Genomic DNA, 26,596 nt, shown 5'->3' with positions numbered 1-26,596 from the left:
ATTGCAAACCTCTTACCCTTGCCCCCGTCCTCCCTCACTCCCCCAAGCTCCCTACATCCTTTTCTTTCATCGCTGGCAGTGTCTTCCCCCTTAACTTCCTTTTCTTTTTCCCTGTCTCCATCTCCTCGGGTAAAGATGCATTGAATAATTCAGAGCCGGGCTTGTAGAGCCCAGACATTTCAGTCTCGCTCATCACTGTGTCAGCTCATTACAGCTAAAAGAAAAAGAAAAAAAAAAGCCACTGTGGCTTAATCTCTAATGACATGCCGCAGTTACTGAACTGGTGTAGAACATCAGCACTTTCAAACACACTGTTGTAAACAGTTGTAGATTGGTGGGAAATAGAAAGCCATGGTTTGGATATTCATAGGCTATCACAACCAGGCAACTAGGACGTCTCATTAGGGGCGCATTCACATCAGCCTTTTTTTGGTTCGAATCCTAGTCTGTTCAGAAATCTCCTTTGTTTGGGGCAAGGAAAATGTACCAAACAGATTTTGATTTGGATCAAAGAAGAGGACTTGATCCACCTATAAATTCAGGTCTTACTCTTTATCAAGCAGACTAAATAACAGAGAAAAAACGCCATTACCTGCATTTGGAGTAGTATTGCATTGTCGGTATATACATAGTGATCCTGTCAAGGTTGCTCTGCTTCATCTGTTGTTCATAAACTGCCCATTGTTGCAGTGTATTTCCACAACAAATAGAAAATCCAAAATAGTAACAGTTTTCTCTCCATGTTTAGGTCGCAAGTAGAGTTTTCTCCTTCATACAGGTCTTGTTCTCTCTTTAGGTGACAATGGGATTTTATTCTAGTTATTTGGCTTGTTCAACAAAAGTGCTGCATGAATGCAATCTCGGTCCGCATTAATACACCCCCTTTCAACTGAGCCAAGTCCCCAATCAGACTGTGTCTGGCAGACTATACTGATGTGAATGCACCCTGAATCTGTCAATGTCTTTTTTGGGGAGAGAATACATAAATACTCATTTAAACTGATTTCATAACTCCTGTAGTCTTGAATTATTTTGTTGAACTATTTCCTGGATATTTGCAGGTTAATTTAACTAACTCAGAAATGTTATCTCATTTTGTCTTCTCTTTCCACAATTTCCCAGCTACTCTGCAGGACAAGCACTCTTTCAATCAAAAACCTTATAAACCAGAATAGGCCTCTATTACAGACTGCCTTTTAATAGATTTTTACCCTGGGGAACATTCTTATGGGAAAATGTGCATTTCTAAATTGTAATTGTCTATATTATATGTGGAAAGATGATACTGGTGAGAGAAGAATTTATGATTATGATAGTCATTCTTATTCCCTCATTAAACAGGATAATTTGGAGCTAATTGAAGGACAGGGAAATTGCCTCATGGTGTTCTCCCTCAAGGAGGATCCCCCCCCCCCCCCCCCCCCCCATATAAATATGGAACTCTAAAGGCCCATATAATTTACCGCAAGACGAATTAAATAAAGAAAAAACCAATAAATTTTCAGAGTAATAACATGACGTATCACTGTATTCAGCTACTGTATACAGACAGCTAATCTGACTAAAGCAGCTAATTAGATTAGGAGTTTTATCAAATCTAACCCAGCATGTAATCCACTTTGAGTCAGCGATGTCATCTGTTTAGATTCACCTTCTCAAAATATAAAGATATGAACTGAAAAATCTGACAACACAGCTAGCATTACCAACAACACAGATCCAGTTGAAAATAATAGAGATGCAAATTTTGATGACAAAATGTCAAATAAAACATTTCTTTCCATTTCTGGAAAAATAATGATTAGCTTTTTATTGTGAAATAGTTAGATCAGTGGTTCAGTGTATCATGTAATAAGTATCATGTTTTGTCCATGCGCAGCTTAGCTCAGGGTGACAAACTCAAGAATTATTATGTAACATGTCCACTTCAACCATTGTCATTGGAGACTGGGCTGCTGATTACTGCAAGCAAGCATTTTGTTAAGTGTGTCTTTGGCATTGCCAAGACAGATGAACTTAAAACAAGATCCAACAAGAACAGGATCCGAGGATGTGGAAGAGTCATTGTTTAAAGCTGGGAGATAACTGACCAATGCGATGCTTCCATCCATCCCTCCATCTATCCATTTTCTTGCTGTGAAGCCACAGTGCTAGCCATTATCGCACCCTGCACCCCATGAGCTGCATCATAAACCAAAATAGCCAATCAGAAATTATCTCTAAGACCTTGGAGAAACAATCTTTATTTTATATTTCATCAAATCTGTCTGCTGATCATCTTTGCTACATGGTGTACACATCTCCCATTCATGTATAAACTGTTTTCTTCAAATATGATTTACTAATAAAATTATTATTCACCTGCAAGATTGAATATAATAAAACTACACAGGTGATGTTTGAACATGTTAGTGTTCTTCAATATAGTTTTCAGTCAAAACAATCTAACCTCAGCCATAGTGTGTGAAAAATTAGTTGAGCAAATATAGAAGCGGGTGAGGAAACAAGATTGTGAATGATGAAACACAAATATATGAGTGACTATCACAGGAACAGCAGCAATTTTCTCTTTAAATGTTTGTCTCAGACAGATGGCGAAAAATTAAGCTTTTTGGAAGAACAATATAAGACTCCACATCAAGCCGACTACCTTAATTCCCAGTGTCTAAGCACATTCCTCTCAGCCTTCTCCTGTATTATTATCATGAGAGCTGAATCTGCATGCATGTTCAATTGTATGTCCTGATTCCCATGTTCTGTCATAGCTGGGTCTTGTAGATTTTGTGTAAATGAAACTTGTGTTCACATCTATTCTGGAGCAACACAGCACAAACACCCACAAATATAGCTGACAACTGAAATGGAAATAGCAAACAATACTACCCAATCTACACTTAAATCCTAATTTCATACAACTAAACCAGCAAAGGACTGACTGACCTAAACTGCTATAGATTTGATTGTCGTTCAATATTTGAATTTATTTTACAAAGACAAAACAATTACCAAATAATGTTGTCTCATACTGTTAAGCTGCACAGTGTGAACAGTAAGCTATTTCCTAGCTCCTGCTTCCTGCTCAAGGAAAGTCATGTATTCAGATACTTGCTGAAAAAATAAAAAATTTTAACACCTCGCAACCCCGCTAACAGACGTGTTTCTCTCTCCACACATGATGCTGACTAGCTGCTTATCTGTTACCACCACTGTAGCACCGCAAGCTAACATGAAAAGATCCACTATCAAGCTAGTCAATCTAGTTAGCTTAGCATGCTGGCAGAGTAGTTTTATCATCGCCAAAAGCTTGTTTTCCAAAAGACAATGGAGAAATTTTATAGATGTAAACATTTCTTTTTGAGGTAATATCTTTACCTCCTAAATCTTATAAAGGAAACTAGTAAATATTTCGCTAGCACACCCTTTTCTTTTTTCTTCAGGCTTTTGTTCAGATCTTAAGCAGTTATAACCACTGACATGTAATCTTGCTATTTCCCTTTACTATTATTTATTTCTTTCACACATACAGTATTACAGCTGGTATGCAAGATCATATATAATCATAGATAAAGCACATTGGGTATTGTTACAGGACTTTTTTAAATTCAGAATTATTAATTTGGAAATAAATAGTTCTCAGTTCTCTTTTACAAGTTTATATGGAAAGAATAATTCTGAATGGAAGTTTTTAATCAAACACGTCCTTACCTAATTCCTACCTACCTTTAGAGCGGTGGATTGGGAAGGGTTATGATTGGACAGAGGGCGCACATGGCATATTGACGTCTACCGGAAATGAACAGTTAGCTCTATGCTTAGAGCTGGTAAACCAGCCACTTAGTTCAGAATTAAGTTTAATTCCAAACTGACTTTTGATTTAGGAATTAGGTCTTCACATGGTCATTTTAAAGCAGAATTGACTTTTATTTGGAATTTAAGAAGAATTAAAACTCCCATGTAAATGTAGCCATTGTGAAAAGGGCAAAGACATCACTAATTTTGTAATGCAATAAATTTATTATGACAAAGAACCTTTATGGGCTAGATTAATCCAGTGACTTTATACAAGACACACAGGGATCCTAATCCATGATTTTCACTGCTATCGACCCTGCTCAACACTTTCAAAATTAACATGTAACTTGCATATTGCAGCTTTAATTTCCAGGAAGAAACACAAATAATACTTCAAACAAATGTAGTCTTTGAAAACCAATATTAACTTATAGTCACTGCTTTAATATTTGCTTATTCTTTTCCCTCATGAAGAACTTAAATGTTCAGGTTTTTCAAAGAATCCAGGTCAGATAGCAAACTTAATAATTTGGTAATGGAAAGGCCATCATCCTTTGGCAGCCATTGGAAGCATGGTCAGTGTTTTATAGCTTGCAGTAGAGTCATGAATCTCCAGATATCTGGGCCAAAGCTTCCTTTTCTAGCCATCGTTAAATATCAACTAATCCTAAAATCTAACCAAATGTCCTATGATAGCCAGTTATTGAAAAAAATGCCAAAGTGTTTTGCAATCTAAATGGAACGCAACAAAAACCTTCCAACCGTGAAAAGAAACAACAAAAAACAGAAACTTCCAATTCCAAAATCTATTTAGTCATTAATAGATTCTGAATAACTGGCTATAGATATTTCCTTAAATAGAATAGCTCAACTCTTATCCCAATTTGTGCAGGATTTCTCATTTACATGACATTTAAGCAATAAGCTTAATGGGGAATGACTGATTTAACCAGAGAACTTTTATGCATGTAATTCACAGAGTCTTTATAATAGCTCTGGTTTTATTAGATCATGATATGAAATACTGTAAATCAGTGAAGAAGGGTTTTTATGGCAATATTTGAGTTGAAGGATTGTGGCCTCAATGTGATGAATTATATTAATCTGCAAGGCATTTAAATTAGTCAAAGAGAGAAATGGCCATCTTTCATTTCATCTATAAACACATTCTCTCTGGAAGTCCTTGTAAATTTACAAGCACTGGCTAATATGTATTGATAAAACAGTATAACATGATGTGCACCATAAAAGCATAGGATGGTACTCTTCCACAAAGGCATGTCAACCTGCACATTATAGTGACAATTATAAAATATATGGGCACAAGTGAATAATAACCACTGTTAGATACATAGATCAAGACAAAGTCCATAATAGCGTGCTTTTACTCAATACCCACAAATACATAGACAGATCAAGGGAAAAACAGTGTACTCCCCTGTGTGCCACGGGCACACAGCTTTATTTATGAATTTAATTTGTTTTTCTTAAAGAGGCATTTGGCTTTAGGCCCTGACACAGAGGGGAGTTAGGACCCAGCAGAGGACAACCAGGGAGCGCTTTAAATTAGAAGCAGACTTCTGCCTCTTCCTTTCTGTCTTGGTGTCTGCCTCTCCTTTCCTAAAAGACAAAGAGGCAAGGAGGAAGTCAAGGGAGAGGAAAGACAAGAGAGACAGAGGAGTCTGGAACTGGTTTTGTAGCCACATCTTGTAGGAAATCCTGTACAAAGCAAGTTAACGAGGGACACCGAAACCACAAGTGCTCAGGCTCCCCTCCCTGTGCTCACTGTGTATTTATGTGTGTGTTTGTGTATCAGAGAGTACAATACACATCTCAGATATGTTCCTGCTCAGCCTATGTTATTAAAACACAAAAAAAAGCCGACTATATGTGCACAAAACACAAAGGGAAAGAATTGTAAACTACATAAAGACACATAACTACACAGGATGACATATTACAAACTTACAGCTTTGTTTTGCATCATATGTATGTATGTGCACAAACCAGGAACAAACCTCTCTGGGGATCAAACAGGGTTTCCCTCTCTGTCTACATCTGCAAGTTGTATGGAGAAATTGCATACGCACAACAAAGTTTAGCAACATAGCAGAGAGACCTCCCTGAGTGTTGTATATAAGGTGAAACCATGCTGCGTTGATCCAGATGTTTATATGAATTCTAATAAAGCCCAGATCTTACAAAATGGTAGCCTGCACAACACTTTGCACGCACATTTTTTGCACTTACAAAAATTCAAAGGGTGGAGGGCAAAAATGCAGGGAGAGTGGGGATGATGTGATGACTTATAAAAGAAAATTAATCAATTCAAAAGTAGATCTCGCTCCTCTTCTCATCCTGTGTGTGGGTTGATCTGCACCCTTGGGTGCAGCACATGCATTTTTCTCTCAAAAATTATATTGTCACAGTTATGAAAGTGTGGGAGCCTCAGAATGCAATATGTGTTATGAAGGGAGAAGGCAGAACTGTTTGCATTTAGGTATCATTTGTATCTGTGTGGGATGTAAGTATTATGGAGTTTTGGTATATTCTACCAAGTTGCTGTTTCTGAGAAGTGAGGATGGGTTTTAGCTATTATATTAAATATTTTCTTGCTATAAATATGTAAAAAAAAAAAATACTTATAAAGAACTTATTTACAAATACCAGTATCTTTATGGTCTATTCTCCGACTTGCACCCATCAAAATTTTCTCCATTTTCCCCTGGTTGTCACCCATATAAAAATTAAACCCTGTAGTATCCAGCTCCTCCTCGCCGAGACAAAGTTAGAAACAAACTAATGCGAATAGCGAACATTTGCCAAGCACCTAAATTCCTTCAGCTAGCCACAAAAACATTTTTTTTTTATCTCTTTAAAAAATTAAAGGCACATCACATAACAATGGACTACATCAAACTTTTGGTAACAGACAATGTACCTGAATAAGAAATGGTTGCTAGCAAGTCAATTTTTGAAACAAAAGGGAAGTAATTAGCAATAGTTTTTATTGTGAGAAGTACTTGGAACATGTGCCATTGGTACCTTTTGAAAAACAATGTGCAGCTAGTTTAAAAGATTTACTAAAAAAGTTTGTTGTTAAACCAATCTGACAAGGCAATCCAAGCTTAGTGACCTGTCTCACTGCGAGTGCTAAAATCTCCAATTTCACTATCTAAAAAGTCAACTCTTAAGGCGGCAATTTTTAAAAGAAAATGTTTCATTTTCATGTCAAGAATGAAAAGGCTGTAGCTAGGAAGTGGTTAGTAATAAAGAAATACAGTAAATGAGAAAATTGTTGATTATGAACTCAAGTTTATGGATAAATTAGAATCTGCAAATACTTTAAAAATAGAAAAAAACAGGAAAAAAAGGAAAGCTTTAAGTAATTCCACCTGTGATGCTCTTAGGTCACTTTTTCCGGTCCCAAACTCGGATAAAGATTAGAATTTTGAGAGTATTTAACTCTTGAAAGCCCAACCTGAGTAAAGCTGGGGAGAAAAAGCCATTCATTATTTATCAAAACTGTTTAATCCAAATGAGGGTTGTTTGGAAGCTGGAGCTTATCCCAGCAATCATCAAGCCAGAGGCGGGGGACACCCTGAACAGGTCACCAGTCCATCACAGGACCAACACAGAGGGACAACCATTCACACTCACAGTCATTCCTAGGAAGAATTTAGAATAATCAATTAACTTAACATGGATGTCATTGGATGGTGAGTGGAAGCAAGAGTACTCAGAGAGAACACACGCACACAAACATACCAACTCTACACAGAAAGCCCATTTCTTGCTGTGAGGCTGCAATGCTAACCAGAAAAGTCCAAAATATATTTGAACTGAAGTCTTTACTTGGTCCCATAATCTCAATACAAATTTAAAAAAAATTTTTTTGGTAATTTTACAAGTTATTACCACACGATGAGTCAAAATTATCGTAGTATAGTCTTTTCTGGTATCCACCAGTGGGCAGAAGACCAATATCATAGGATGTACAAGAGGGTTTTGAGCAAAGTGTCCACCATGAAGTGACACTGAATCTCTCAAAAACTGTATCAAATATTGCATCTGTTGCTGTTACATGCACATGGCTGATTATTCAATTCATGTGAGGACTTTGTTTAGCAATGTCTACCGACTTTTAGGACAGCCAATAACTAGAGAAGGCAACAATGATGCAGACGAGCCAAGTCATCAGCACTCATCTACCTGAATTAAACTGATTGAAAATTAGCATAGTGTAGCGGCATCTTCAATAATGATGCTTGTGTTCCACTTACCTGTCCTAATAAAACTGAGACAGCATACCCAGTCCCTTTACCCTAAAACTAGACCACCTAGATAAGTGAAGCCATTTTTTCCCTGTCAACCTCCTTTTCTTAGAATGGTTTTATTATATAAACAGACTAAATCAGTCCAACACCACTAACAGTATTTTTTTTTTGACATCCAAAAATTTGTTATGCGACCTTATCTTAATTTTTGCAATAGTCAAATTAAAATTTTTTCACTCAAGTACAGCTTTTTTAGAAAATCTATCTGTTTTCTATAAGCCAGTCTAACAGATTACACCTGTTTCACATGACCTTCTAACCCTATAAATCTGGTAATCTTCAGGTTCACGAGATTTGATCCCATTCACTCCTTAGCTGATCCCAGCGCAGGTGTAGTGCTTAAAAGGATACAGAGGCTCAGCGCTCTCGGAAAAAGCTGTGATCTGATTCTAGAGCAGTCATCGCACAGGCACCCCCTGGGACATTAAGCTCTAATGGCTGCAAAACTGTAAATGTCACAGTGATTTGGGCCAAGGGAGAGTGTGATAGTGCGTTTGTGTGAATTACATGTGCGTATGTGTGTGTAAGAGTTTATTGTTATGTCAGTGCCACAGGCTGCGCAAAACATATCACAGTGAAAGGGCACTGAAGTGAAGCGGAGCAATTACAGTTTGACAAAGGTAAGGACACTAAGGAAACACACTCCTACACACATCCCCATTCAGTTCCTAACCAAATACAGGAAATTCACATAATCTACAGTTGTAAAATCATTAAGGGTGACCTTAAGCCACTCTAGACCGCAATTGATAAAAAGAAAAGATAAAAAAAAAAAAGTTTAAACTAAGGTAGAGTTTTTTACAAAACGCAAGCAACAGAAACCAACAGAGAACTAGTGCTCTAAACAAAAGGTTGACATAGTCCAGTGTTTCTCATTTCTGGTCCTCAAGCCCCCTGCCTTGCATGTTTTTGAGGCAACCCTACTTTAACACACCTGAATAAAATAAAAAACTCGTTAACAGGCTGCAAAGAACTTCGTGAGGAAGTTCAATAATCTGACTCAGGTGCTTTGGACAAGGATCATGTCTAAAACAGACAGGGCAGGGGGGCCTGAGGACCGGATTTGAGAAACACTGATGTAGCCTACCAGCAAAATCCATACCACTAACATTCAGCAACAAAAAGCCTAAAGTTGTTCTATTAAAGTCTCCCGGATGGGCCCCCATTTGTTCAACTTTGCTCACAGCAATAACACACACTGACGGTATTTATGCCAAACTAACCTTATTATATATGTGACAAAATAAGCTAAAGTTGGGTGTGGAAATGTGGGATGTCAGTAGTGAAGTGCCATTAATAGTTGGGTGACATGATGTGCAAAATTTTGTACAAAGATTCAAAAATAACCTTGAATGGACATAGTTACCATGTGGGGGAGCAATGACTGCCCAGAGAGAGACATTGGCTTTCAATAGTCAGCTTTTATTCGTATAGTAGATGTAGCACATCCACCACTGAGCAAAAAAAAAAAAAAAAAAAAAAGCTCCAAATGAAGAAAGACAAAAAACCAAGATGGTGGACCATCAGAGCCCCAAAGGCATATTCCCTACAATCATATCAACTTAAGGTCCATAAAAATATGATTATCTGTGAAAAGTGAACTTCACATTTTGCAGTTTTTATTCTTGGCACCTAGACAGTTAGATTTTATCTTCAGACAGGTTGGTAACCATCTTTTTAGCTAGCTTTTCTTGAAGATAACATTCTATTAAGTACATATCTAAGTACATATCATGGAAAAAGCTATAAAGACACATGTCCTCCAATTAAATCAGGTTGTGATCCATATATTAAATTTTCATTCCTTATATGTTATAGGAAGAAATAAAGTGGCTGTTGACTTTGTACACAGCAGCTGTAGCTAACCTTACTCTGCAATGACAACAGCAGACTCACCAGCTAGCTGGCTACCTCCCCTACCTCCCCTCCCTCCCCTACCTCCCTGCAAGTTAAGTAGCAGAGGGACCACAAATAATAAAGTCAGTACTGGACATATTTATCCACTGCATGTTTGTAGCCCGGGACTACAAACATTCTTATGACAAGAAGATTGAAAGACTTAACATCTAATAACATGACATTGAAATACATTTTAAGAACTGTGTGTTCATCTAAATTTTACTTAAACTTTTTCTTTTTAAACCCCTACTGTCTAAAATGGATTATATTATATATATTTATATATATAAAACATTCTGAATGTTAGGCTATTCAATAAAAAAAAGTAAAACCTTCAGGAACAACATACATAATGCCAAACGTTTGAAGTAAGCACAACAAACCTAGTTAGTAGCAATTCTATTAGTGGATAGTGACTATTTATAAGAGGAGTTTAGAGGGACAGTCAGTTGCACTGATGGACAATTTATGTATGCTGACACACCACATATTCTAATCAATACAGCACCATTAAGGCTGGTTCCTCCTGCCCTCTGTTACAGCTTCTTAATTACAAACGCCACAGGGAAATTTGTGACAGAGCTTGCACTGTACATATGCAGGTCCCTCTGGGTGGTCAAGCCTCAGTGCAGACATGGCTGGTGAAGTTTATTAGCTGCATCTGTGTTTACTGGGACAAAGCAGGTTTTGCAGATGCATTCTACAGAATAGGTAGATAAAAAAATATATATAATCCACTGTTATAACACTGTGATTTTGCAGTGTGTTGTATTTTCACGTTAATATAAATCTTGGAATGGTAACATGAACAGGAAGTAAAAAAAAACAAAAAACTATTGCTTCTTATCAAGCTATGCAGAACAGCATTTCTGCACATACAACATTTCCAACCTTGTAGCAGAAGGTGTACAACAGCAGAAGACCACACCAGGTGCCACTCCTGTCAGCTAAGAACAGGAAACTGAGGCTGCAATTCACACAGACTCACCAGAACAGGACAAAAGGAGATGGATAAATAGATGCCTGGTCTGACGAGTCTCCATTTGCTCCACATTCAGATGGTAGGGTCAAACTCTGGGTCAGGTGTAAGGGTCAGGTATAATTAACATGAAACCATGGATCCATCCTGCCTTGGATCAACAGTGCAGGCTGCAGGTGTTATGATGTGTAGCGGATGGTTTTTTTGGCAGACCCTAAGCCAATTAACACCAACATGACATGGTTTAACCAACACAGCCTACCTAAGTATTGCTGCTGACCATGTCCATCCCTTTATGAGCACAGTGGAGCATCTTCTGATGGAAACTTCCAACAGGATGATGCACCATGTCACAAAGCTCACATCATCTCCAGCTGCTTTCTTCATCATGATGATGAGTTCACTGTCCTCCAACAACCTCCACAGTCACCAGATCTCAGTCCAACAGAGCAGATTTGGGATGTGGTGGAACGGGAGATTCTTATCATCATGTGCAGCAACTGTGTGATGCTTCATGTCAACATGGAGAAAATCTCTGAGGGATGTTTTCAGCAGCTTGTTAAATTTGCGACACAGTGGATTAAAGCAGTTATGAAGGAATAATTTGGCTCCAACACAGTACTAGCAATGTGTATACAATAAAGTGGCAAATGACTGTATATGAAATGGGCTATGGACAAGTTACACAGATCTTCATGTGAACACAGAATACTGCACACAGATTTGACTGAAAGAGCAATGGATACATCTTGACTCTTATATAAGCTTCCCAACCCCAGTGGTATTTATATCCCTCGTTTGTTATCTATAATAAGACATCTCTTTTTTTCTCGTTTCTCTTTTTTTTCTTCAGCAGACTCCACAGTCCTGTGGAAAATCCTGATTAGTGTCCTGATGACTTGACAGAGAGCGATCGAGGTAGAGATACAGGGGGAGAGAGAGAGGTGGAAGAGGAAAACCAGGAGACAAAAAAGGGCAGAAAGTGACAGGAAAGATGGATTTCTCTCTGTGTGAATTATTGACAATACCTGCAGTGTGAGGTGGGCTGATATGACAGTCAGCTGATTTGGCACTGCACATGTTTATCCCTCGAGAAGTGTGGGTAAGTGTGTGTGTGTTTGAGGGGAGATAAGGCCGGTGGTCAGATCTGGTGTGTGTCATTGCCACCTGAGTCCTTAGTAACACAGCCTAAAAAGGGCACTTCTATCAGACAAGCTGCTCCCAAACATATTGACCTGTCTGAGGAAAAATACAAGCATAACTTGGGAGGGTGCTTATCCTTAGCCAATGATGGAGAAATGGATGTGTAAATGTGTTAAAATAAAAAAAAAAGAAAAGAAAAAGAGGGGGGGGGGGGGGGGCAGAATAGAAAATGCATTAAAAAATAGAAACAGTACATGAAAGCTGAAGCAGGTAGTGAGATTTCGAACCAGTCTGTTGAAGGGATTGGTATTGGTTTGGCCACCAATGAAGCCATAGTCAGACTATTAAAGACAGTTAGGTTCTTGTCCCTGGTTTCAGGTTTTTGTAAAAATCAATCAACGGTAACTGTTACTAAAGGTCTCCAGTGATATTGTGATGTCAGCAGACTCTGGAGCATGCTCAGTCTGGATTTTATTAGATTTCTCTTTCAGAATCTGGTTGGGAAGTCTGGTTTAGTTTTAACGTGGTTTTTAATCCTACCTGTGGGATAGAATTTTTAGTCTTCACATGAACCAGATTATGTTAGATTCAACTATTGCATGGGGCACCGCAAGGTTCCGTTTTAGGGCCCATCTTCTTTTTGTATGTTCTCCTCCTTGATTGTACAGTCAGATCTTTTCAGTTTTATTATTCCTTTGCAGATTATTTTCAGTTGTGTTGCTTATTTAAATCTTTTAAATCCTTAACTGGAGAGCAAAACAGTCATCCGGGTGTACAAACTCCTGCTGCACAGCTTTCAAGTCACTCTCACATAACAGTACGGATCACCTGGTTTTAGCATCTTTCTACTGATTACAAGTTACGTTAGAAATAATTTGTAAATTTATGGTGCTTACTTTTAGAACTTTTTGTGGCAACCAAACTGGAGAATACGCTGTTTCTTTCTTGAGATGTTTAGATTGTGTTGATCCTTAATGTAAAAAAAAGTTCAAACAATTTTTATTCAAGTGAACCTTTTTAATTTGTGATTTAAAAAGTGATTTTATGGTTAGGTGTATGTGTTCTAATGTGTATTATCCCTACTGTTATACACTTTATGGTTTTTATCCGTGAAAGGTGCTATATAAATTAAATTTCCTTCCTTCATTGCTTCCATCCAAGTGCATAGCTTCCTCATCCTCCAACTGTACTCTCACTCCCTTCTGTTGCCACTCAGCGCAGCAAAGCTCAAGTCTTCTAGACCCTAATGAGAACAAGCTGGTAGGGAAATCCTGGACTGAGTCCTACATAAACTTACAGCCATCTCACGGCACAGAGAGGGGGCTGGGAAAGAAGAAAAAAGTTCAAAGAGAAGGAAATAAGACTGATTTAAAAGAGACATTCATTCACATGAAACATGTCTTTACATACAGTATAGCCAATGTCTTAGCTAAATACCTAATCAAATGTTAGCGTTTTTTGAAGTACATGTGCAATATCAGCTGTCTTTCTTATCACCTACAGATCATGGATATGAAAGTTTAGGGTAATGAATTAGTATTTTGAAAGCTGTCTTAACCACTTGAAAACATACATTTAACATAATTGAGTTCCAGTTCACCAGTTAAGAAACCAGCAGCCATCAGAAAAATCTCTATCCAATCAACCAGTTAGTAAAATCAGCCAGTTACCAGTAGCTACTAAAAGAAACACCCAACCAGGCAATCATCTATCAGCCCAACCATTCAACCAACTCCAAACCAGTCAACCAAACAATCAGCCAAGAGCAACTCAATTAACTAGATCTGTACAATTGAGAGAATGAAATGTCAAGAGTAGAGGAAACTCTATAAAGCACTTGCCCCAGTTTCAACTTCCCACATGCAAATGTTCTTGATCTGTTTAGTCATTTGTAACAATAAATTCCCATGCAGCAAACATTTTGGCTCAAACACGGCCCATGTCTGCAGTTTTCTTATGGCCCAGATTGGGTTTTTTGAATGACAGCGTAAACTCATGGCAAGTGTGGCCCCCAAAACTCAGCTGTACTTCAGTCAAACATGGACCAAATCTAGGTTATGTTTGAGCTTCAGGCCATGCCTGGTCTCACACACATTTGCAATAACCCATGTTAAAACAGGTAACATCTGGCTGGTAAAGCAGGTATTGTAACCCATATTTGGCCCAGTTTGTAATCTTTGGCCTATGTCTGGGTCACAAATGACCTGCCAGTGGGTATTTTAATTATTTGTCTAATTTTATATCGATGCAGCAACTTTGAAAAGACTTTCCTACTCAAAGGCTAACCATTTTTCAGCCTGGCCAGTTTCATGCCTGTTTCCAGCCAGTTTCAGCCATTTTCCAGCCTGTTTCAAACAGTTTCTGGCCTGTTTCCAGCCATAGATCACACATACAAAATCAATTTCTTAGTATCATTAAACTGCAAGTTTACATAAATCCAAACAAATTATTTGTAAAATAGCTGCCCAGTTAACAACCATCAAAGCAACTTAAACAATAAAACACAAGACAAACCAAGCAGTCCACCTTTCTGCACCACTTTTCCAAACAACCAACCTGTTATGGACAATACATCTGACAGAATTACCCCACCTGATAATTAACTGCAGATGGCAGTGACAGGATTGCTTTGTTTTTCACTCATTTTAATCACGACAAGCTGTTCTCTGAAGCAGCAGCTATTAACTGCTGGGTTTATCTGCACTAATTATTCTCCATGCACAAATAATTGATTGAAATCGGGAACAAATTGGCTCTCTGAGGACAAACACACATTTGAGACTGGGTGTTTCAAACTAAAGACAATATGAGAAGGGAGATACTGTTGCTGAAGGCAAAAACCATTATGAGTGGGTGAGACGTGAGGGGATTTTTATGGGTTGCAGATGAGTTGTTCAAGCCACCACGTTTATCTAAGCTCAAATTATTCCTCTAGATTTCACTAACTCCTGTCATCAGACCCTTCCATTGCTCTTTCTTTCCTCTCATCGTCTTTATTTGTAAAAGATGCCCAGGAATCCATTAACTATGTCACCCCATCAAAGAGGTGGAAAAGCACAAGAGAAGCAAATCCTCTCAAAGAATTAAAAACTCAAGTTGATCAACATCCAAAATTATTGAATCCATGAAAAAATAAAAAATTAACTAAATAATATAAATAAAACTTTTTACTTGTACTATGCACACAAACCAATAAATGAATCCATGAAATGGTGAGAAACAGCCAACATGTTCATTGAGTCATGTGGTGGTACACATATGCTCATATATATACTAAGCCAAACCTTCTCTCACAAACCATACATACACACACACACACACACAGAGCGAGAGCGAGAGAGAGAGAGAGAGAGAGAGAGACAGACAGTGAGAGTGCTTCCTGCTGCTGTCTGGCAATCTGCAGTGGAGTTTGCGGTTTGCCCCTGAACCACTGTGGTCGCAGTCTCACCGGGTGTGTATCAGGTTAGCTGATCTTCAGCTTCTGAAACACACACACACAGAGGAAGCTGCCAGACCAGGCCCACAAACATACTCAATGTGCTCACACACACTCACATAACTAAGTTGTAGAAAAATAAAGGATGCTTGATGGTTCTACCAGAAGGTCTCAAAACCACAGCTGAGCTCCACAAAGTATCCAGATCCTGTTTTTTCACTAAAAGATCCCGTGACATCATTAAAATGTATCTAGTGGATTTCATACGATGTAGACTAGCCATTTTTTTTTAACACGAAATTAAACATTATTTACTAGACCCACTCATAATCTCATCAATAATAGTATTTCAAACGTGACAAATATTAACATATACAAGATAACCGTAGTTTAGTTTTATATTTTGTATCAAAAGCGCCGCAATCTTGCAGTACCGTAAACGGTGACGTCACAGGGTTTTTTTCTAACTCGCCCGTTTAAAAGTAATTTAATTTCGAAATTCGGCATATTTAGGGGCATGTCGTTTTGATTGACAGGTACCAATCTCCCGCTTCAAGTCAGAAGAAAGTAAAACAACCACGGTTTTTAGCCGGTTAACAACGTGACTTAGCTTTAGCCCGCTTACCTCCGTTAGCTGGTTACCTCCTGTTATCTCTGGGTTAGCTCGGTTAGCTCTTAGCTACAGAAAGCTCGGAGTTCGCTCGATGTCAATTATCCACCATGATGCTCACAGCTCCCCTCTCAGCTCCACCTCTTTGCCCATATTTGTATTTTCCGGGTGAGACGACGCGCATGCCTCTGCCAAGATGGCGACGGTAGGAACCGCCCACCGAGCTTCAATTCAGCTCTTCAGAAACCTATGAGTGGCGTCACAGAGGCTCCATCATCTCTATATACAGTCTATGGATAAAATCTTAAAGTAGCCAATTAAAGGCTTAATCTTTACTGAACTTGCAGTGTGAATTCAACAAGTACCACCGTTTTAAACTTCCCTGCCAATAAAGGGAAGGTTAAAAGTCTGTTGGCACCAGACATGCCATGGGTGGGACATTCACCATATACCTATACATGTTATACACCATGGGGAAGTGAAGATTCTTCAGATGTGAATAATAAATATCGTTCCAGGCTACAATCAGGAATCACTAAAAACTCATTTCTGACAAGTTGCAAATGCGAAAGTATTTGCAATTACATTCAAAGTCATACTAGCAGATGATGCTGCCACCAAAACGCTCATCTTACATGAGTGAAACAGTTGGTCCACAAAAGGCCTGTTTTAGGCAAAAGTTGCAGGACTTTAAGGGGTTAACTCATAGTGAAATTTGCAGTAAAGCCGTAAAACTGTTTCCTCGGTTTGCATTGTAAAGAATCTTTTCGCAGTGTGACAAGAGATCAAATGATTATGCACAATCCATGGGGAAAATCGAATCAATGCCTTTCTTTTTGTTTGTCTTTTCTCTTTGTTTCAGGTGTGCAGTTAGAAAGTTACTGCATCCATAATGGAAACTATGTACTCTCGTGTTCTATACATTGCAGAGCACTTTTCTTTGTTGCGATGTCTGCAAGATTTCTCCAAAGAGAACACCACTGGCAGCAGCGTTTTACCCCTACAAAATGTGATTATCACTTTCTCTGACTCAAGGAAAAGTTTCTCCTGGGAGACAAAAAGAAAAATGACCAAACACCAGCTGGAAATCAAAGAATAAGCAGCAGCTTTAACAATGCAACAGTGTAGTGAAGCTACAGCATTCTAACAATCTGGAGCCAAGCAGCAGACTGACCACAATGAGTTTTCATTGCGTTTAACAACTTAACGAAGCTTTAACACAGCTCCTTGTTAAGAGCAGACCTCACACAGAGTTGCCTAATTGTACCTTTTTGCACTCAGACCTGGACCTTAGTCCGTTTCACTGTCTTTCCTCACTCTCCTGCCATCTTTTCTGATTGTCACCTCTCTTGTTCCTCAGTAATTGGCACTTTCAGTGTGTCAGCGACTGAATCACTGACGTTCACACACCTACTGTGTCAGGAGTTTGCCAGTGAACAGATTTATCACAGTTTCCAGAGAACTGCTGTTTGGATCGGGCTCAACACATTACGCTAAAAGATCCATCACTTATTTCAAACAACTTTGGTGCCAATAAGCGCATGCTGATTGTGTAAAAAGCAGGCGCTGGTGACGTTAAAGACAAGCATAATGAGAGTGCACAGTATGGTCACCGAAACATAGTTTAAATTTCGCTGATAGAGAATGATGAACTGACTGTTGGGTCTGTCTGCTGAAGCCAAGAGGCAAGAGGCAAACGATGATAAATCCTTTCCAAGTAACATTTAATTCCGAGTGCTTCAAGGATTTTCCAACAGAAAAAAAAAACACAAACAAAACACAAAAACAAAAGCTCCCGCATGCACATGCCTACATAAATACCAGCGGCAGAGCTGAATGTTTGAACTGCTCTCATTAGCCAGTCTGCAGCTATGCAAGTCCTACTTCTGTCACTTAGTTTTCATCTGAAAAGGGAAAATGCAAGGTGAGATGTAGTGCTGCGGCTAATCCAACAGTCAGTTCAAAGAAAGGTATCAGACATCGTCCTCTTGGCTGTCAGCTTTAGAATGATTTTTCATGCTTCTCCCAGAGTGAGAGCTGAGGATAAAGAAAGAGGATCTGCAGCTCTAAAGATGGATTCTCATTGAAATGACACTCCACTTAAAAGCTCTGCACAACAAAGCCACCTTAAGGCATTTTTACAAATATCGTCCAGTTTGATCCAGTTTATTGTATCCAGTAATAATCCAATTAATGGCAATCTACTATATGATCCAAATTAATCCAATTTGTTATAGATGTTTGCTTATAGATGATTCATATAGAATAATGGAATATTGGAGCCAATGGATTGCATCAAGTCTTCGATCCGATTTAGGCCCTAATCCTGCACGGGGCGACGGTGGAGGGGAAAAGCTTGTTGAATTTCAAACAAAGCTCCTGAATGAGGAAGAAAGAGGATTTAAACAGCTTTGAATGTGACATAGTTGTTGGTACGAATGTTTCAGGAACAGCTGATCTACTGGTATTTTCCCATACAATCACGTCTATGGTTTACAGAGAATGGTCGCTAAACAGATCATGTCTGATGTGAGAACTGAGGCTACAATTCACACAGACTCACCAAAACTGGACAATAGAAGGGTTGAAAATGGTTGTCTGGTCTGATGAGTCTCCATTTCAGATGGTAGAGTCAGAATTTGGTGGAAATAACATGAAAGCATGACTTGTACCAATGCTTCAGATTGTTGATGGTACAATGGTGTGAGGGATACTTTCTCAGAGTTTGGCCTTTCTTAGTACCAACTCAGCATCTTCCAATGGAAACTTCCAGCAGGATGATGCACCATGTCACAAAGCTCACATCACCTCCAGGTTCCTACTTAATCATGACGATGAGTTCACTGTCCTCCAACGGCCTCCACAGTCACCAGATCTCAGTCCAACAGAGCAGCTTAGGGATGTGGTGGAATGGGAGATTCTCATCATGATGTGCAGCAACTGTGTGATGCTTCATGTCAACGTGGAGAAAACCTCTGAGGAAGGTTTCAGACAACTTGTTGAATCTATGCTACAAAGAATTAAATCGGTTGTTTCTACCCATTACTAATAAGGTAGACTTGGTAAAGTGGGCAGCGAGTCTTTATTGGTCTAATTTGATCTCTTACAGCTTTCTGGAATGTGATATTAATGGTATGTTCACCTTCCAGCTGATTCTCTGCCAGGTTAGTGCTCAAACTGGCAGAGATCAGCATTTTTTTAAGCGGCTAAAGAAAACTTTTTATCGGTATGCAAACTTATGTTGCTAAACGAGCAAAAGGAAATCACGGTAAATAAGACTGGCTCTATGAGAATCATCTCTGCTTGCTTTACATAATGTTCAGTTGTACCATCTCAAAGCTGATTTATTTTCGCCCTACAGTCACTGACCAATCAGTCAGCAATGCAAATCATATCCGCACATCCACCAAGCATAAACTCTGCCAGCTAACCCATCTGTTTGACAAATTGCACTTTACATAAAAGCTTCCTCTTAGAAAGCTGAGCTGGGGCACATGTTAAACACACTGGTTACATTTTAATATGATGCTGCATGCAGCTCTAGATTTTATGCAAGTCAACACACACACACATGTGTATATATATATATATATATATATATATATATATATATATATATATATATATATATATATATATATATCCCTTGTTGTTGAGGCTTTGCATGCAAAATACATGCAAGTGGCATCACTCGGCAAGAGACATGAATCCAAGAGTAAAGACCTCAGAAAGGCCTTACAAGGGTGATAAGATGAATATTTTATCAAACAATCTTTCAGTGCATAAGCAGGGTTCATGTCAGCCGCCTGGGGGGGGGGGGGGGGGGGGGGGGGGAGTTGAGAGAAAAAATATACATATATATTTATTCAGTTTATAAAAATACAGGAAAACCCGTAGACACACACGCAGAGCTTGTAGCCTCCAAGTTGTGATTAGATTTGAACTGAAGATCAAGCAGCACAACGCTTGAAACATCTCAACCCTGCGAGGAGCTGAGACAGGAGTACCGGCTGCAGAGGCTGAGGGAAAAAGTCTGAAAGGGAAGTTTTTGGCAAGTCAAGTCTTACTTTCTCACCTCTTCTAAAATCCTCTCTGAAATCCAAGCTGCCTCTCTGGCTGAGCTTCTCCTTATATATTATTTTCAACTTTCCCCCACTCGTGTTCCCTTGTTCCCCCCTCCACCGGTTGTGAAGGCAGCTGAAGATGGCACATATATACACACATATACACACCCCCGCTGGCTCTTCAGCCAGCATTTCGGCTTTCAAAAGCAGACGCTTTAATAGAAAGGAAAGCAAGAGAAGATGAGGAGGGGGCGGAGGGTAGGGGGCATATTCTGCTGATTAAGTAAGTGCTTGCTTTGGCCTCAGTTATTTCAAAGGCGTACCAGATTGTGAGAGACGTATGTGAGCACCTGATTTGCTGAAATTGAGACTGAGAGACTGGCAGAAATTCAAAGCCAATCAGGAGCATTTTTGATCCAAAATCCCCCTCGTCTCTGAGGTCAGCAGTTTATCGGCCTTCCAGTGATGCTACATCCGCCTGGCTAAGCCAGGAGGTCTACCTCATGGTCATGTCTGGTTCATGTACAAGTCAGATCTAAGAGTCGATTCGTGTAGTGAACGAGACTCAAGCTGGGGATATTGCTGTCAAATTCTCCGTACAATAATTAGCTATTGCTAAATGACATCATCATCTAATTTGCATAATCAGCCTGGTGCATAAGGTATGTTGTTGTAGCTAAGATGAAAAATGTTGTTGAGACAAAAATGAGATATCTAAATGTTTAAAACTACAACGTTCTTCTCCTGATAGTTGATTATTCAAATGTTAGCAAACCAAGTCACTTAGCAAACTAACTTTTCTTCATAAAGTACGTTTTATTGAAGTGTGCAATACAATGCTTTTGATTTCATTGTGAAAGTTTGCATGTAAATATTACATTAATTGCAATTCATATGTTTAATCTTTGCTCTAATCAATCAATCAATCAATGAAAGATGTTACTGTGTATTATGTGTGTATTTCACACTTATTCTAATAGTACTGTTGTATAATTTTTTACTTCTTTATACCAAACAAAACAGCTGATTTTTAAGAGCAATATTCCCTTTAAACTGTTAAAGAATAATTGCTAAGAATTTCAGCTGAAAAATGATTGTAATAAAATCAAATATATACGACAAAGCAGGATGGAAATGTCAGGGTTTATTTCTGAAACGGTAACAACTCTGCAGAATGTATTTAATTTGCGATTAAATTTCAGCCATCAAGAGCAGACAAAATAGTGGGATTACAGTACCAGCTCTACCAGCATTATGTAAAGTTTTTTTTTTTTACTTTATAACACCATTTAAAAAAAGAAAGCGTATAAAATGATTTCATATTTGGCCTTTTTGTTGGAACTCCATGAAAACATTTGCAGTACGTTGGAACAAGACTTTGGATGCAGTTTTCAGCAAACATGTACTCCTTTCTCCAAAAGTCTTAAACTTGATAGATTTGTCACTATAGTTGCTGTTTTTACTATGAAAGGAGTTGCTAGAAGGGTTGATGGACTTTCCTATCCCAGCAGTCTTTGGGCAAAAGGCAGGGTACACCCTGGACAGGTCGCCAGTCCATCACGGGGCCAACACAAACAGACCAACAACCATTCACATGGGCAATTTAGACTAACCAATTAACTCAACATGCATGTCTTTGGACAGTGGGAGGAAGCCGGAGTACCCGGAGAAAACCCATGCATACATGGGGAGAACATGGAACCTCCACAAAGAAAGGCCACCAACCAAACCACACCCCAGCTAAGGATCGTACCAGCAACCTTCCTGCTGTGAGGCCACAGTGCTGCCCAGACCTGTCCTTTTCTACCAAAAATGCATTAAAAATCTAAATAAAAATGTCTTACCAACATGGAAACCATTTAAAACTCCTGACCAAAATAGAAACTCTAAGTGATAGTAAAAAAAGAAATACACTTGGGAATCAAAAGTGTCTGACTCTTCTCAGGAAGCAGACTTCATATCAGCACAGTGATGCTGCGTCCACCTAGCCAGGCCAGGTGTCCACCCTCCCTGTTCAGGGCCGTGTAATCCTCCGCTTAAATCAAAGCATAGAGGACTGGACTAGTTCCCAAACTCCCCTCCTCCTCCTCCGACTTGGCACGACATGCAGTTCCCCACCAGTGAGGAGACACCTACGGGAGTCCTGTGGAAGTGTGTGTGTGTGTGTGTGTGTGTGTGAGAGCTGCTTACACAACCTCGCCCGCACACACAAAAATGAAAGATCTCACTTTCTACCAAACACAGATTCTACAGAAATGAGGAAAAAAAAAAAACAGGAAAGGCAATTTCACACAGGCAACGTGTTGGGCAAAACATCACTCAGAGCGCGCACCTTAGGGGTCTTCAATTAGACCCTAAATACCTCCGCAAGCATCCAGGGGTCCTAATTACTTCAGACTGTTGAGAACAGCCGCGGGTCGGCTGAAGCCGAGAGCTTACCGAGGATACGCCTGTTTAGAATAGATTCTGGCCCCGAGATCAGTCGGGTTTTCCTGCCTAGTTGCTCTGCAGCTTCAGACAGAGGAAGAGGTCTCTGTGCATCAGAGCTGGCTGCGGCTGCTGGTGTGCTGTGCATGTATTTATAGCAGGAGGGAGAACGACTACTGCAGGATTAGTGCTCCAAGCCGAGAGCTCAGAGAGACACGGCGTGGGGTGGTAAAAGCAGAGGAGGGCCGTGGATCAAGTGTGGAAGAGTTAAAAATATGGCTTCGGCTGCATCTGCTCGCTCCAATACAAAAGCTTCATTGTGTTAACACAAACACACGCACAGACAAGGTGCGCGTAGGTCGATCGATAAGAGTTACATTACAACGCATTAGGAAATCAGCGACCTTTTCCAAATGGGCAGAGATAAACATTAAAGGGCAATTTAGGAGAGAGAGATGGTCGGCCGTTGGGACACCTGTACACGCACACTCTGAAGAACTCAAATAGCATTGCAGCTTCTGTCCCTCAGCACCATAAAATCCATAATGCGCCTCCAAACAAAAAAGTCCGTTTATAAAAAAAACCTGGTTTGATAACAGGCACAAGTCTTGTTCAGTCAAGTATGAAGCAATCGCTGAGAACCATCCGATTTCAGTGGTCTGTAACAGAGAAGCCCATCCATGTGTGATGTGGTTGGTGTCGTCTACGGGTCATTTTTCCTTCAGCTGGATTGGAAACAAAAAGGATCTGTGCACCTGTAAAACAGTTTTGGCAGAGACACTTAGGAAAAGCTGAGAAATATGATCGCAAACAGTCAATATGAAGTTGGCTGACTCGCCGGCTCATAAGATGTGTGCAGATTTGTGGCAGTTTCCACTGATGTATTCCTGGTATGTTGTAGCTAATTGGGATGGTTTCCCAAGAGATGAAAAGATTTTTGGATTAGTCTGACAGCAATGTTATTCAGACACCCAACATTTTCTCCAACTTCTCGTATAGTGAAGTGCAAAACTCCTGAGCTTTACCTTATTCTGTGTGCTTTGCCTGGATAACTGGAAATATGTGCAGAAATGTGGAAATATGCGACAGAGATTGACAGATAATACTTTGTCTGAGCAGCTTCAGTCTTCATACCACTACAAATCCTCCTCAACAGGTTTTCCTTGGTATTTAAATCTTCAGAAACAGTTTGCTAGATTTTCCAAAGTTATTATTGAGATACTGACTCATTTCCATTCTGTGTTACTGCTTACTGTTTCAGTAATGTTGAACCAGCCGTTCAAAAGGTTGGTGGTAGCAAAGATCCTGTGATAGTACTTGAGCCTTGTTTCCGCCATGGAATTGGGCTCAGGTTTGGCTGGTTTGATGCAGTTTGTTGAGTTACCCCTGATCTGATCTGGTCCATTCCCATAGCCAACTGTACCATTACCTTGTAGGAAGGATTAAGCCTGATAGCAATAGCTACATCAGCTACAAAAGCAAGGCACCTTACTTGACTGATAACAAAGAACACAACACTGAAATAAAAGAAGAGAATTGTGGATATCCAGCATTTTGCCTTCTTTCTTCATGACATGTGACTTTAAACAACAACAAAATGTACCATTAATATGCTGCTGTTTGAATATACCCTCATAACAGTGATGATTTGTTCAACCAATCAAAAGATAACAGTGTGTCAAGTGCCAACCTTTTGGGTCAAATTGGTAAGATTGGAGCCCCAACAGAAAGGTCCCATAAACAGTGACCCATACCAAGCCGGGTCTATTGGTCAAAACCAAGCTATAGATTCCTATTTACATGGCTTAGGTACAAGGACTGGAATAAGCAACAGAAGTGCCAACATCCAGTGAGAAAACTTGGCAAACCACATCCATAGATTACTTTAGGACATTTCTAGAAACTTTGGCTGCATGGAAGCAAAACATGTTTAAAAAAATTAATGCATAGATCAAGACTTTTGGCCCAATATTGTGAAAATTCTTCTTAAAACAAACAAACGTCCGGAATGAGACAGGGGAGCCACACACCTGCCACTAAAAATCTACCGCGAGATTGTAAGGACACAAGAACTGGACAGAAAATTAGAGTTAAAATTATCATTGTTCAAAAAGGTTGAGAAAACTTGGAGAAGTTCAGCTGTAGACCAGTTTAAAACATTACCAGAGTCTGCTTGGACACAAAATCGCTTCAAAGAATTCAGTTCACATCAAAATCTTTGCACAGTACTGTAGCTCGTAGCCTACCATATAATCAATCGCTTCTGCAACTTTAGATCCGTTTGTACCAAACCTAATGATTTCCAACAGGTGAATAACTGCAAATAAATCATTTTTTTGCAGAAATTCTCTGTTTGGGTGGTTTCGTAAACCACTATTCTGGTTCCCAACTAATTCAATCTACAAGGTTTACTGACAAGAATGTGTTTGTTGGGGGTCCACAAAAGCAAATGTCTGAGAAGCTCCGAAAAGGATAACAGCATCATAGATCGCCTCCTGCTCCCTGTGGAGCCGCAAGGGGACTTGTCTGCCCCTGCAGCTAAACAAAAAGAAGCTCTATTTGTAAGACCTTTAAAGATCTGACATTTACAGACATGGAAATCTGCTGCGATCATTGGGAAACGGAGCCAGAGTAAAGAAGGGTAATAAAGGTGAGAGGAGGATGATAGAAAAGGGGGCTGACAGAGTGACAAGTGCGATCGGCATCGCGAACAACACTCCTCTGGGAGTTTGATGAGGAGGAGGAGGACACGCTGAGCACATCTCAATTAAAACAGTGACAAACGAGGAAAGAAGGGGTGTTTGGATGTGAAGCAGGAGAGGAGGCAGAAGGGGTGGATGGAGAGGAGGAGGAGGGAGGAGGCAAGACAAGAGGGGAGGGAACAGAAGCACAGAAAGCTGCTAACAGGGGAAACAAACGCTGTTTGAAACCATCAGAGCCGAGCAGCATCAACTTAGGAAACTCTCATTTCCACAACTCTGTTCACACACACACTCACACACACACACACACAGATGTTGCCTGACAGACACAGGATAGAATCCATACAGCCTCTTTTTTCCACTCTCCTTGCTGCAGCACCGCATCAGTGCAGGTCTGAACATTTATGAATCAATAGTACACCTCAGCAGCATCAATAAGCCTCAGTGACTTAAATAGACTCCATCCCAAAGACGCTCAATAAAAAAGCCACTCCAGGTGTGTGTCAACACACTGACTTAACACTCAGCCCCCTTCCGACACAGGCACAGTCATGTGAGGTCAGTGGATTTTCACGCCTGCTGCTTCTTATGAATAATCAATTGGCTCGGAATGAGAGCGCGACTTGGAAACAGTAAAAGCTGGAGCGCGTGGACCGTGCACTCGCGTGCGCGCAGACCACGTGAGAGTGGATGCAACACTTCCATCAAATCAAAGCCACGAAGCGTTGCCACTCAACAAAGGTTGTAAAAGTTACAATAATAATGAAAAGATTTCAATGAACCCTTGAGGTCAGCTGGGAAATCCGCGCGAGCGTCTTACCTGCCACAGGTGTGTGCGTGTGCGCATGAGCGCACTTCCATCTCACAAATTAAAGAAAAAGAAAAGGAAAGGATATGGATTGCAGACCATTTTGAGACACCAGCTCCGAGGCCGGGTGGTCTGTTTCAGGTAGAAGAAGACCACCGGGGCCAGCGTGGGGTATGGCAGGCTGTCCCCGCCGTGCGTCGAGCCTTCATCCCCGCCTGTAGAGATCCCGTCAGGCGCAGGGGACGCCGGCTCCATCACCAGCTCGCCGTGCTCCACGCTTCCTGTCCCGATCCCGGACAGGTCGTTGAGCCGGATGAAGGTCCTGGGTAAGGAGGAGCGACCCTCCGAGCCCCTGGCGTCGGGGATCCCTGAGAGATTTCCCCCATCCTCGGCCATCAT

At 40.0% G+C, this 26,596-nt stretch overlaps 1 protein-coding gene across 1 annotated transcript in view; it reads right to left on the bottom strand.

Annotated features, from left to right (window-relative positions):
* Positions 1-26,596, bottom strand: part of cacna1g (calcium channel, voltage-dependent, T type, alpha 1G subunit) — a gene marked incomplete at both ends in the record, with an annotated part of 337,957 nt that extends 311,361 nt beyond the window's left edge. Inside the window, one exon of the mRNA XM_079261395.1 lies at positions 26,256-26,596. Coding sequence (XP_079117521.1) covers positions 26,256-26,596 — 341 coding nt within the window. The remainder of the gene's footprint in view (positions 1-26,255) is intronic.

Source organism: Telmatherina bonti, assembly GCF_933228915.1.
Source record: "Telmatherina bonti genome assembly, chromosome: 21".
Classification (NCBI taxonomy): Eukaryota; Metazoa; Chordata; class Actinopteri; order Atheriniformes; family Telmatherinidae; genus Telmatherina; species Telmatherina bonti.
This window is presented reverse-complemented; position numbering and strand designations above follow the sequence as displayed.